The sequence below is a fragment of the Salvelinus namaycush genome, chromosome 29 (genome assembly GCF_016432855.1).
Source record: "Salvelinus namaycush isolate Seneca chromosome 29, SaNama_1.0, whole genome shotgun sequence".
In the NCBI taxonomy this organism is placed as follows: domain Eukaryota; kingdom Metazoa; phylum Chordata; class Actinopteri; order Salmoniformes; family Salmonidae; genus Salvelinus; species Salvelinus namaycush.
Window position 1 is genome coordinate 4,289,858 of NC_052335.1, and position 14,476 is coordinate 4,304,333.

The following is a 14,476-nucleotide window of genomic DNA, read 5'->3' on the forward strand; positions in this document are numbered from 1 at the left end:
CTTTTGTTGTGATGTGTGTTTTGTCCTATATACACTGCTCAAAAAAATAAAGAGAACACTTAAACAACACAATGTAACTCCAAGTCAATCACACTTCTGTGAAATCAAACTGTCCACTTAGGAAGCAACACTGATTGACAATACATTTCACATGCTGTTGTGCAAATGGAATAGACAAAAGGTGGAAATTATAGGCAATTAGCAAGACACCCCCAATAAAGGAGTGGTTCTGCAGGTGGTGACCACAGAACACTTCTCAGTTCCTATGCTTCCTAGCTGATGTTTTGGTCACTTTTGAATGCTGGCGGTGCTCTCACTCTAGTGGTAGCATGAGACGGAGTCTACAACCCACACAAGTGGCTCAGGTAGTGCAGCTCATCCAGGATGGCACATCAATGCGAGCTGTGGCAAGAAGGTTTGCTGTGTCTGTCAGCGTAGTGTCCAGAGCATGGAGGCGCTACCAGGAGACAGGCCAGTACATCAGGAGACGTGGAGGAGGCCGTAGGAGGGCAACAACCCAGCAGCAGGACCGCTACCTCCGCCTTTGTGCAAGGAGGAGCACTGCCAGAGCCCTGCAAAATGACCTCCAGCAGGCCACAAATGTGCATGTGTCTGCTCAAACGGTCAGAAACAGACTCCATGAGGGTGGTATGAGGGCCCGACGTCCACAGGTGGGGGTTGTGCTTACAGCCCAACACCGTGCAGGACGTTTGGCATTTGCCAGAGAACACCAACTTTTTGCCAGTCCTGTCTGGTCCAGCGACGGTGGGTTTGTGCCCATAGGCGACGTTGTTGCCGGTGATGTCTGGCCTTACAACAGGCCTACAAGCCCTCAGTCCTGCTCGCTGAAGTGTTTTAGGAAGTGTTTGACAGTGATGATGGGTGGTCGTTTGACCGCGGACCCATTACAGACACAGGCAATGAGGCAGTGATCGCTGAGATCCTGGTTGAAGACAGCAGAGGTGTATTTAGAGGGCAGGTTGGTCAGGATGATATCTATGAGGGTGCCTGTGTTCACAGATTTAGGGATAACGGGATGAGGTCAATAACACGGTACCTTTCTAATCGACCTGGCCCGGGTATCCTGGATATTGACCTCATCCCGACAGTAGAGGACGCCTGGGTTCTCTTTAAAAGTGCTTTCCTCACCATCTTAAATAAGCATGCCCCGTTCAAAAAATGTAGAACTAAGAACAGAGGGGGCGACATTCCTCTTCAAAGGGGGCGACATTCTAGACCCAAACTGTTACAGACCTATATCGATCCTGCCCTGTCTTTCAAAAGTCTTTGAAAGCCAAGTTAACAAACAGATCACTGACCATTTCGAATCCCACCGTACCTTCTCCGCTATGCAATCTGGGTGCACCTCAGCCACGCTCAAGGTCCTAAACGATATCATAACCGCCATCGATAAAAGACAGTACTGTGCAGCCATCTTCATCGACCTGGCCAAGGCTTTCGACTCTGTCAATCACTGCATTCTTATCGGCAGACTCAACAACCTTGGTTTCTCAAATGACTGCCTCGCCTGGTTCACCAGCTACTTCTCAGATAGAGTTCAGTGTGTCAAATCAGAGGGCCTTTTGTCTCTATGGGGGTGCCACAGGGTTCAATTCTCGGGTTGACTCTTTTCTCTGTATATATCAATGATGTCGCTCTTGCTGCTGGTGATTCTCTGATCCACATCTACGCAGACGACACCATTCTGTATACTTCTGGCCCTTCTTTGGACACTGTGGTAACTGACTAGCCTAGTTAAATAAAGGTTAAATAAAATTAATTTAAAAATGACATTGCCTACAAGTGTAATCTGGTCTTTTTATTGGAAAGTCAGTTTTAGCCAGTGGAGGCTGATGGGAGGAGCTATAGGAGTACGGGCTCATTGTAACGGCTGGAATGGAATCAATGGAACAGTATCAAACATTTGGAAACCGCATTTTTGACTCCGTTCCATGAATTGAATTCCAGCCATTATAACGAGCCTATCCTCCTATAGCTCCTCCCACCAGCCTCCACTGGTTTTAGCCTATCTTCATACTGTACTGTCTTGCTAAGATTGTATTACAAGGGTCAAAAACCTCAGCATTGAGATACGTAACCTCCTCTCACATCTCATCCTAGTCTCAGTTTTGGGAGACCTAACATTTACAGTGCCTGAGTGGACTGATCTGTGACTGAGCACTGCTGTTGAAAAGAATGCCCCTATGTGGTCAACAAATAAAATACACCAGACTTCCCATAAACGTCAAATCCAATTATCAAAGACAGTACTGAAGACAGGCTAAAACTGCTTGTCCAATAGCTAGTTAACGGTGCTTTCCAAACGACTGGGAACACGGAAAAAACGAGATAAAAGCATGATGTCATCGGGTCTAACAATCGTCTCGCCTCGAATTGTGCTGGCTGTCAAATCAAATCACTCCTTAGATATGAAGTTGTTTTTGACGAAAACGTGTCAGTTTGTCGCTTTCACGAGGTTGGAGTAATAACATGTGCCTTTAGACTTCGAGAAAATTAACAACAGGAAGAATCTTTCACTTCTCTCATTGACTTCTCAAATCCAAAACCCCGGTCTGGTCTGTTTGGTATCTTTCTCAAACGTTCCCAGAAGTATCGCGATGTTGCGCCTCTAGGTTTAGAAACTCTGTGACGTTATGCTTTTGTATTGCCTCGCTATTCAATTCCGGTTCATGATAGCAACTTTCACCCCGGCAAACGTGAAACAAGCGTGGCAAATGTAATAAAGGATTATGGTTTGACAAGAAAATCGAGGCATGTAATGGCAAGTTTGTGTATAGAATTTCGTGACAGAAGAACTTATTCGCGATTAAATCAAGCTAGCTAGTTACTTCAGCTTGTTCCTGCTGGCTTTAGTTGCTAGCTTGGTTATCGAACTGCATGGGCTTGCTGGCCAGTCAAAAACTTTGACAGTTTACCTTAGCAACATAACTAGCTAGTCAGGTAGCTAATGGTTTTCATTTGTTGAGTAGCTAGCTATTGTAGTTGACGGAAGCAAATATTTGTTGTAATAGTTAGCTCTTGACTGTACCTTCATAGTTTAATTGCAATTGATGTGAACATAGCTAGCTATGACAATGTCATTTTAGCTAGCACAAAGTAATAACAATTTGAATAAATGTAGTTAAGAGGGATTGCTTGATTGTCTTTCATTGCCAAACGCTTAACATTACTTAAGGTCACAGTTGCCTACCAAATGTGATCAAATCTACTTCTAGTGTAGTGACTCCTTGAATCAGTTGAGTTTGTTGAAATTGCTAGATAGCGAATTAATACAGTTTGAACTCACAAGATACAACACCGATATCATTATTTGTCGTCAATGCCTTTAGGACTGGTGTGTAAAATAACCTACCGGATATGCATGGCTAAGGTCATTCACACTAATCAGCTCAGCCCTGGCCCTGAGGTGTTACCTCACACAGGCAGAGGTGATTGGGGATTTTACAGCACCAGAGATGCATGACAGGAGAGGCTTGTCCTATTCTTAGTGTAGGATGGCAGTTAAAGTAGCTGAAACTAGTATTATGCTCGTCAACATCCGTCTCACGACAGATATCCTCTGCTCTCATCAATGGTATTGAATGATTGATTTTCTTGTTCAATGTCACTGATCAGTGAGTGATAATCTTTTCTCTCTCGCCGTTTGGATTAGTCCATACTTGCTTGGCTGTCAGTATGGAACTGGGCAAAGCCAAGTTGCTGAGGACCGGTCTGAACACGCTACACCAAGCCATCCACCCTGTCCACGGGATCGCATGGACGGATGGGAAACAGGTCTGCCTCACCTCCCTTTACTATGCCAACGGTGAGGTGAAATTCGGCGACACCAACGTCATTGGTCAGTTTGAGCATGTCTTCGGTCTCTACTGGGGCCCTCTATGCTGTTCCGGCTCTCCTGCTCTGTTGGCCGTCCAACACAAGAAGCATGTCACAGTGTGGCAGCTGCAGCTCAGCGCTCTGGAACAGAACAAGCTGCTGTGTACTCAGACCTGTGAGATGAGCGAACCTTTCCCCCTTCTGTCTGAGGGATGTGTCTGGCATCCCAAGATGGACATCCTTTCTGTCCTTACCAAGAAAGATGCCTCTGTGCTGTTCTGTGTCCGTGTGGACAACCGCAGGGTGAAGGCTGATATTAAAGGCAGTGGACTCATCCACTGTGCCTGCTGGACCAAAGATGGCACCCGGTTGGTCGTGGCCATTGGAAGCGCCCTTTACTCCTACATCTATAACGATGTTCAGAAGAGTCTTTTAGCCTGCTCCTTCTGCCCTATCTTCGACGTGGGTGGGTACATCTGTGCCATCGAGTCGACAGGCGAAGCCCAGGTGGCAGTGGCTACAGAGCTGCCTCTGGATAGGATCTGCGGGCTGAACGCAGGTATAGCCTTCGACGTGCCCTCAGATTCCGAGTCCTCCCTACCAGGACATTCCTCTCTTATGGTGATGTTGGATGAGGATGGCTGTATAGACCCCCGCAGGAGGTCCTTTGACTCTGAGAGGTCCTACTTGTCCTGCTCTCCGTCTGGCGGCCTTATGGACCTCACCCACCTCCTGGCCAAGCACCGGCGCTCTGACCCCAGTCCACTCATACACCTGCGCCGCAAGGACCACCTGACCGGCTCCGGACAGGATTCATCTCACCTTATCCTTGTCACCTACGAACAGAAAGTCACCAGCACCAGTAAGGTCAGCATCCCTGGGATCCTGGTGCCAGACATCTTGGCCTTTGACTCCAGAGGCTCCATGGTGGCGGTGGCCTCCAACACGTGTAGCATGGTGCTGGTCTACTGCATCACACCCTTCGCTATGCCCAATGTCCAGCAGATCTCCTTACAGAAGAACGAGAGGCCCAAAGGCGTCTGCTTCCTCAGTGACAAGACGTTGCTTCTCATGATCGGCAGACAGAAGTCCAACGAACCTGCCTTCCTCCCCTCCTCCAACACGGAAAAATACATCCTGCACCTCTCCTCCAAGGAGATAGTCTACGACGGAGAAACCCCGGCGTCTCCCTCCCCGAACCGGCAATCCCCCGCTAATTTCTACCCGGGGATTAGGCGCCACTCGGAGCATGTCTTCTCTAAGGAGGAGCAGCAGGAGCGTGTGGCGATCAAGGAGTTGGTGCTGCCGGGAGGAGGTGTAATCCAGTCCCGTTCTCCAGGGAGCAGCAGGAGGAGGCTGGTGGAGGAGGTGAGGAGCCCGGAGACCAGCTCAGTCGACTTCCCCTACTCTGACCTCTGTCGCCCCTCTGACCAATCCCACTCAAGCGCCTCCTCCATTACGGTCGAGAACTTCGACATGGAACCCATCAACCGGATGAGAGGGTCAGTGCAATCTGGGGACTTGAGTCGACCCTGCTCCCCATACTACAACCCTGGGGATAAGCCCCACACGGAGCTCCCCACCCTGCCCAAGACCACCCCCCTGGCCTCCAGAGAGAAGGAGAGGAACCTGGAGCAGCTGTCTCAGAACATGGAGAGGCTCTTCTCTCGCTTCTCTGAGGTGCAACAGTGTCTCACAGAGATCAGGGACTTCACTCAGAGCGGGAAAAGGGATTTGGGGACTATTTACCCCAATGCCTGTGAACCTCCATACGTTAACATCACATGTCAGGTAGGGGTTATGACTTACAAGATATTGCTTCATTTTGGCTAAAATCTGGAGATTTTCAGAGCCACATTTGTAAAGATAATGCATATTTATTGAAGACCTCACTTGTTAAAATAACAGACTCCACCTATGTACAATAAAGTTTGATAAGACACACAAGGGAATGCATATAAATCACGCAAATACATACTGAAGGCCATACATGAAGCCCTTAGTCAGCGTTCAGCAGATGTCAGATTAATGGTCTATTGTTAGCCTTGCTGGGCCTTGTCTAAAGGTGAGGAAGGAGATGTACTGTACTGTACTCCCTGGGCTAGAGTGTAATCCACCATCGGCTTACAATAGACAGCATGCTGACAGCACAGTGCGATTGCTATTATGGTGTTCCCAAAAGAAGTGACGAAAGTACAATTAGCGAAATGATGCCACTGTTGCATCCGTCAATAACTGCATTCTTGAGAAGGTCAGAATTGCACTAAACCCCCCCACCTTCTCTCTGCCCCCCCCCCCCCCCCCCCCTCTCTATATCTCTTCCCTCTCCATGCAGCAGCAGCTGTCTGAAAATGTGTTTATCGACGAGAGAAGACCAGTGTTGCTGTGTGAGGGGAAGCTGTGTCTGAAGGTTCTTCAGGAGCTCTTTAACCTCACTGTTGTAGAGATTATGTATGGTAGGTATCTGGCCTTGGGCTTTCCCCCAAACCAATAATAACACACGGTTGTAGATTTGAGATGATTTGTTTTCACTATATGTACATTCCCCTCTGTGTTTATTTGTACTTCACCGTTTCATTTGTGTCTCTATTACTCCAGCATTTTGGATTTGAGATCAAATGTTTCATTTGAGGCAACAGTACAGAATGTCGCTTTTTATTTGGGGGTATTTTCATACATGTTTGTTTTACTGTTTAGAAATGAAAGCACTTTATGTATCTAGTCCTCCCATTTGAAGAAGCTTTTGGACAAATTCACATATATTGTATTAAAGTAGTGAAGTTTAGTATTTGGTTCCATATTCCTAGCATGCAATGACTACATCAAGCTTGTGACTCCAAACTTTTGTTTTGGTTGTGTTTCAGATTATGTTTTGCCCAATAGGAACTAAATGGGTAATATACTTTTTTTCTGAACACTTCTACATTTAATGTGGATGCTACCATAATTATGGACCATACTGAATGAATCCCCTGTTATTGGTAATGGTTAGAGATTAACATTTATGGAGGGAGGGTATGATCTTTGTTCTTCTGTAACGCTCTCACTCGTTCATGATTATTCATAATCATGGTAGCATCTTCAAATGGGAGGACTAGATACATAAAGTGCTTTCATTTCTAGACTGTAAAACAGATATGTACGAAAATACCCTCGAATAAAAGGTGGCATTCTGTGCTGTTGCCTCATGAAACATTTGATCTTAAATCCAAAGTGCTGGAGTATTGAGCCAAATGTATTTTTTTTTTTAAACGCTTCACTGTCCAAATAAATATGGAAAGGAGTGTAGATACCCCAGGCTTAATTCTACCAATTATTATTTGAGGTTATAGGTATACTCCGCGATATGACATCATCATTCACAGCGGTGTGACTTCCTGCTTACCAGAAATCAACACAATTCAAATCTGCAAAGACTCTCTTTCAATGTGGGCATGCCTCAAGAGAAAAGTGGGTATAGAGGCACTCTGCATATTTGAATTGAATATGGATTTCTGTAAGCTCTGGGGCCAACATTTGCAGTCATTAGACTTGTAGTATAAAAGGTTAAATGCAACTATCTTTGCCCTATAGGAACGAAGAGGTAGGGTTGGGCAGTGTTCTCAGAAGTGTGTGTGCGTGCGTGCATGGTTGTGTGTATGCATACTACTGAGTTTGGACGGGAATAGGAAAAAGGGTTTCACTCATGTTTCCAGGAAACTATTCATATAAGAATAGGCCTATAACCTATATCCTCAGCCAATAGTCTAGACTGAGGAGCTCCTCAAACATTAAGCTTATCTCAACTAACTAATTACAGCTTTGTTTCACTCCACATAAACAGACATACATGAATGCATTTGAAACAACAGTATTTGGCGATACACAAAGTGCTTCAGTTAATGGGTGAAGAGGCTAAATATGGGAGTGATTATAGGGTGAGCTTGGGTTGAGGTTTAAAACAGAAGCCGCTCACCACACCTTCCCTGTGTTAGTTCTGCTAATGTAGACACTCAGCACGCTCCCTCCAACAGAGTATTTATAGAGGCATCTCATTCAGAAGTTTCACTGTTTTGAGTTTTTACAGAAAACTTAGAGCCAGATGTTGTGGTTACTTTGATTCCAAAATGGCTGTATTAGATAGTACACACTTGCTGAATGAAAAGCTTAGTACCATCTATTTGAAGGGATAAATGAATGTAATCTTTTACCAGGTTTCCATCCAACCATTTCATGCAGATTAATTACCTGACGCATAAAAAAACTCATGACTGGGTTGATGGAAACAAGAAATGACGGTCAATTTCATGATTGTCGACAATTTGTTCCTTCGACATGGTGGTATGTCGGTAAAATGTATTATGTGAGAAATAGCGGTGGATACGACTTTTTGCGCAAATACTGATATAATAGCCATCGTATCAAAGTAAACATCGAGTTACGCGCTGAGATCTTGTATGTGGTCTTCCCACTTGGGAAAGCATGTCGTTTTTATTAGGTTTTAGATTAAATAAGTTATGATGAACTTCACAGGGCGGTGGCAGTTCAGTGATGAGCTTGATGCTCCTTTCCAATAAATATCGAGGGTCTTATTCTGGTGACATGATGATCGATGCTTGGCTGCCATTTGCCAAATCAAAATAATCTCGCTTTTACCTATAATATTCTCATAATGTAGCCTAGCATACCGGCACTGTATCTGCGAGCTAATGGCTAGAGCGATTTAACGCACCGCGGTTTTTGTGACAAAACCATCCGTAGAGTTGAAAATGTGATGGAAACAGATTTTTTTTTAAGGTACCTTATGCGCGCTACATCATCACGCACTGCTTCTTATCCGCAACAAGGCAGTTTGGTGGAAACCCATCGCTTGTGGTAAAATTTGCATATTTTCTTCATGCCGATTTTAGAATATTTGCTTGAAAACCTGTCACCAATTCGTTATATCATTTAAACCGTCTTAATAAGCATGGAGAAAATATTAGTTCAATAAAAACTTCCTAAGCTGTCGCTTAAACTTGAAACTTACTGTCTCCGGTGTGTTCCAGGTCCGTTGTGGATAGTCCTAGTGGCGGATGCAGAGGGCTTTGTACCCCTGACTTTTAAACCCAAAGAGGAGTTGACAGTGAGGAACGGCAAGAGGAAATCCCCCATCAGAAGCCCTGGCAGCCCAGACACCTGCCCCTCCAGCCCTGTGAAATCTCCCTGAAGCCCAGTTAAATACTCGAACACAGACTTGAACAAGGCCTAGCCCCAAAACAGAGACATCAGCCTAGTGGGAGAGAGCACAGAGCATGGGACTAGCATAACACACAGGATATGTCAATGCTTTATGCATACATCTCTAAAAACTGGACACACAGACTCAACCCCTCTGCATCTTCTTATGAACAAGCAGTACTGGGTGGCAAATTCACCTTTTTCAGTTGGGGAATTATTTGAGACAAATGTTTGTCACACTTTGGAAAGTAGCACCTTTCAAACAATGTTTACATTTAGTGACTTTTGGATATTATATTGGTCTTTTTGTCTTTGTGTTATATGTACATCTGGTTCAAGATGAAGTTTATCAAAAACATGTCAGACCAATGAAGTACTGTAGTAGTGTTTTGGGTGGCCTAGGTCAGGAAAGTAGCCACCGCATCCCAAAGAGATTTATCCTGTTTGTGTGTTATATGATTGTATAATATTAAAGCCCTCAAATGTTTCAAATTGATAGTTTCATCGCTTAACATATGATGACGGATTCTATTATAGTCATGGTTTATCCAGTCTTCCATCTAAATACAAAACAGATGTCATTATAGTACCACCAGGGGGAAGCAGTAGGCAGAGAATAGAGAATCCAACAGCCAAAACCCCACGTCACAAAATGGAACCTTCCTCTACTGGCTGTAAACCCCCTCTGTTTGAAGTTATACGAAGCCATGGTTCAGTCCATCTACTAACCAACAGAGTTTATTAAGCCCATTTGTCATCAAACCATCATATTCAGATACCATTCTTAAATACCAGCAATGTCTGGCTAAACACAGCAAATAGTGATATACATTCATTTATGTAAATTAGATCATCTTGTAGGTATATTTAAGATGGCTCTACAGTACACGTTCATGTGAAAATACAGAAACAAACTTCAAATGTTTACAGGAAAACATAACTACCATTATATAATTTCTCAGTGTAATATACACTAATGGACGTCATATTCCAGTCGGAGAACTGGAACCCGCCGTATGTGGAACTTCTCCTGTTTGTCCCATCCCTGGTCATGCATTACTCAGATCCTCCAGCGTTCTGGAGCTGATGCTGCCTTGTTTCCTGTAGAAGACGGGTAATAGTCACTTTTAGATTGAAGGTATGTTGGTATTTGACCCATTTCAGGCCGTCGTGTGTTCCAAATACTTTGTTTGGTAACATTTCACTTAAGCATGTGTCCCCGGCCTTATATTGTCTTATACGTTTACAAGAGCACTGTGAAGTTCTATCAAATTCTGACAACAGACTTGTGGGTAACTTACCGTAGCTCTTCCAGACAGAGTTTGTTCCTGAGCCGGACATCCTCACTGATGGGGTAGAGCAGCAGTATCAGCAGGCCTGTTACGATGAAGGCCACCGGGGCGGCGCCGATGAGCAACTTCAGAGTGTAGGCTACTTGAGCAGGCTGCCTGCACGCCCCTGTGTCATAACCCGCGAACCTGAAGACACAGGTACACACACACACACACCTGTATCAAACACGGTAAACCTGTAGAGATATATACAGAGATACATACACGCACACACACACCAGTGTCATAAGCTGCAAACCTATAGCGACATATACCTGTATCATACCGAGAGTTACACACAGTGCCAGTTTCATAAACAATAATGGACTACAATAGAATGCATATATCTGTGCGCGTCAGACTTGTGTTTGTGTTTCTCTCTATACACCTCACTCCTGTGTTATTTAACTGACTTCGTGTTCTGGCGCCTGTATCACTCCAAAGGAGATCCCAGAAGTAATGTTTACTTGTTTGTGCTTATCCTATGTTTGACTCATTTGAGGTAAAAGCATGGTTACTCCTAAGGAAATTCCATGTTCAGTTCTGAATATCTGTAATAGTCTTGTGTTCATGTTGTCTGTCTGTCTCACTCGAGGCAGAGGGTGGACACTCCCAGGGAGATGCCGGCAGCGAACTTGGTGAAGAACACGTAGAAGGAGTAGAAGATGGCCTCAAAGCCTTTACAGTGGGGGTTGGCCAGGCGGAAGTCATCCACCACGTCTGGCAGCATCGACCTGAAACACAACAAACACACACACACACCAATACTACATCAAGACATCGGCAAATCAACAACTCATAGGCCCGACCTCATCATCATGTTATACAACCAGCCTCGATGACTCCGCCTGTCTGATGAGGAGCAGTCTACTTATAGCGCTCGAGGATAAAATGGCTACAATAATGCTTATATAGCGCAGAGATAAAAGGATCTGGTGAAACGACTGCTACTAATAACATGATTCGATGATGAAGCTAGCTGTAGCTGAGCCGCTCTGACCACAGATGGGGAATCACCAGGAGAACAGACAGAAATACACATCATGGTGACCCCACTGGATATACCCTGTCATTTAGAGAGGGAGGGGAAGGATGGAGGTGAGAGAACGGAGGGAGACAGGAGGGCGAAGAGCACAGAGGGAGGGCAATGTGCTATAAACAACAGTAAAATACAGAATGAAAGTGGAGACTGTAGCCGACCCCTGAGGTTTATAGAGCCATCTCATTCATCAACGTGACATCATCGCCAGGCGTGACTGTATCATGCCAGGGGGTGAATGGACAGAGAAACAGGGAGACTGCTGATATTTTTGGCACTGTTATGGCTACTTCAAACTACTGCTGCTATTACTAGGCTACTAATTCTGTGACGGTGGCTATTTTACCCACACCAAAGAATATGTTTACTATTGCTACTGCCGCTACAACCACTGGCTAGTGCTAGTGCTTTTACAACTACACTATATTCACAGAGGACCTTTTGTGCCAGCCCAATTCAATTGAGCTCACCATGGTAAGAGGAGTGACGCGGCCACACTGAGTCCGGACGAGACAGCCACCACGTAGGCTACGACCAGGTTAGGGATGAACACCAGCATCACTGTGAACGGCATGATCCACTGGACAGAAAGAGGAGTTCAAAAAGTTTCGCCGAAAGTAATAACCTGTTTGTCCACAAGGTGGCACACTCTTACGACCAGCGGAATAGCAATAGCGCTCAGTCCCAGATACTTACCGTGATGCCACAGAAGGCTGCCGTCTTCTTGCCAAACCTCTCCAAAAACCACTGCCACAGAGGGATGCTCACTACTGCAGATACCTGCGAAGAGAGATATATAATCTGCACTCTGGACTATGACATTGTCTTTGGTTATGAGTACACTCAAATGTCACATAAAACCGTGCACAGATGTCAATGGCAGACTTGGATGACATTTCTAGTTCCTCGTGTTAGGATTAAGCCTTTCATGAGACAGTGGTCTGGTATTATGTACGGATCTTAACATTGATCTAGGTCTAATCTCTGTTAACCAAGAACCAGAATCGCACAATTACATAGTCTGTCTACGAGAGATTAATCTAGGTGTGAAACCAGAACTCACCAGGATGGTCAGTACAATGTTCTGGAAGTGGTCTCTCAGGTCCACTGCGTGCGTACAGAAAAGGACAAAGTTGCTCTGCACCAACTGGAAATCAGATATCACACACATTCATTCTTCAGACATTATTCAGCATATTCAGCACTGTCCTATTCTCTCTGCCCACTGTGCCAAGTCACTGGAGAAGCTCCTGACTTACGTCTGAAGCGGCAGATTCATCCCTGCTACTGAATGATATATAATCCTTCTTTTCTGTTCAAAAGAGAAAAGGCTTTATGAGATACAGCAGTTGAGAGGTTTGAGGTGGAAGCTATCAAAGCTGTACTATAAAGCTCAGAGTCCAGTGGGGAACTGTCAGGGCTTTCTATGCTTTCAGAGAAGGCCTTAGGATTTATAAAATGATTGTTGTAGTTTTAAAATATACATGTATTTTTCATTTCTATTTATTCTTTTCAATGATATTTCAATGATATTGTAATTCTATTATTATTTCCAATTATATTCTGATTTAAAGGGTCAACACTGGAGTGAAAAAAAGATCCAATCAGGATTTTTCTCCGGGGAGATAAATCTAAATAGAGGTCAATGAATTTGAATTTGGTCCAAGAAAAAATTTAATTGCTCATTTGTTATGTGAGGCTTATTTGATCAATTAAATGTTTAGTAATTGTTAGGTTGTTACGAATGCACTGATATAATGGACATTGCCATTGAGGGCTTCCAACATTTTAACATAGTAAACTGGTTGGGGATGCTTATGAGTTGGGAGCAATCCACCAATGAAGAAGAAGAAAATGTACTACTTTAAAATGGAGATAGCCTCAATGGCGCTGCCCATGATGTCACATGGGCACAGAAACAAAGATGAGTCCTCTATCTATCTCTATGGCCTGTTGTTCACACACGCATCTGCCCTTTTATTAGCTAGAATGGTTCCACATGATCTCGTCTCCTCCCACATGACTTCCAGCTTTGAGGACATGTATTTCCATTGCTAGAGCGGTCAGTCAACTGTCTTGTCAAATATAATAGGCAATCTTTGATAGAAGGCAACTGCCATAGAGAGCAATAGCAATGGCGCCTTTTTGTAGACACTAACTCCGCCATAGTTCGTTGGACCATGGGAAAATGGATATCGTTTTTGTAGGGTTTTTGAATAAATGCCAAAAAAGCTTAGGAGATCTTATACATTTTGTTCTATGAGATAATGTTCATCAGCTAACATCACTTTTTTAAATTTTAAAGCATTTATGTAATCAAAACAAGCACATAAAGGCTTCATAATTCATAAAGGTCATGTTAACTGACTGATATTATCTCATAGAACGAAACGTATAAGATCTGCTCAGTGGCATGTATTCATGGAGGCCAAGGGAAGCCAGACTTCCCCCAATATTTGACCAATACATTTTTTTAAATGATAAAATGTCTCTCTCGTCTCTTCATAATTTTACGTCTATTCGCAAGTGGCTGAATCTCACAGGAGAAATCATCAGAGCAAGGGAAACAGCGCCCCTCTGTCTCAGTATGTGTAGTATATCTGACGCTACCTGGAACTAAAGAGTATGACATGTTGCCACTATACCATTTGATTGATTGCTGCCAGCAAGCATTTGGCCTCCCTTAATAATTCTTACAAAAAATAATTTGCGTTGAGCTGAGTTGTTGTTGTCCAAGGGAGGCCAGTTTGGATTTGGATTCACACCAATCAAATCACATCCTAAACAAAACGTCATCATTGTCAGAAAAACGTGTCTGTTTCTGGTCTGTGTTGATGTCCTGCAGTAGCTAGCTTGCTAAATCAGCCCTTTTCTAAGTCATGGATGGAGATGGGGATTTGGATCTGTGGTTTTGACTTAATTATCTGTACTATCCTCCACTCTTCTGGGAAGGCTTTCCACTACATGTTGGAACATTGCTGCGGGGACTTGCTTCCATTCAGCTACAAGAGCATTAGTGAGGTCGAGTACTGATGTTGGATGATTAGGCCTGGCTCGCAGTCAGTGTTCC

At 44.2% G+C, this 14,476-nt stretch overlaps 2 protein-coding genes across 2 annotated transcripts in view; one reads left to right on the top strand and one right to left on the bottom strand.

Annotated features, from left to right (window-relative positions):
• Positions 1-2,700: 2,700 nt before the first annotated feature.
• Positions 2,701-9,517, top strand: LOC120024496 (WD repeat and coiled-coil-containing protein-like). Its single transcript, XM_038968756.1, has 3 exons — positions 2,701-5,628; positions 6,173-6,293; positions 8,865-9,517. The coding sequence occupies exons 1-3, from the start codon at positions 3,697-3,699 to the stop codon at positions 9,023-9,025; spliced, it is 2,214 nt and encodes a 737-aa protein (XP_038824684.1). The 5' UTR covers positions 2,701-3,696; the 3' UTR covers positions 9,026-9,517.
• Positions 9,518-9,825: 308 nt separating this feature from the next.
• LOC120024403 (major facilitator superfamily domain-containing protein 2B-like) overlaps positions 9,826-14,476 on the bottom strand; it is a 39,290-nt gene continuing 34,639 nt past the window's right edge. The window contains exons 9-14 of the mRNA XM_038968644.1: positions 12,470-12,553; positions 12,103-12,186; positions 11,877-11,986; positions 10,958-11,101; positions 10,338-10,514; positions 9,826-10,137 (exon numbers count right to left, since the gene is read on the bottom strand). Coding sequence (XP_038824572.1) covers positions 10,086-10,137; positions 10,338-10,514; positions 10,958-11,101; positions 11,877-11,986; positions 12,103-12,186; positions 12,470-12,553 — 651 coding nt within the window. The 3' untranslated portion in view covers positions 9,826-10,085. The remainder of the gene's footprint in view (positions 10,138-10,337; positions 10,515-10,957; positions 11,102-11,876; positions 11,987-12,102; positions 12,187-12,469; positions 12,554-14,476) is intronic.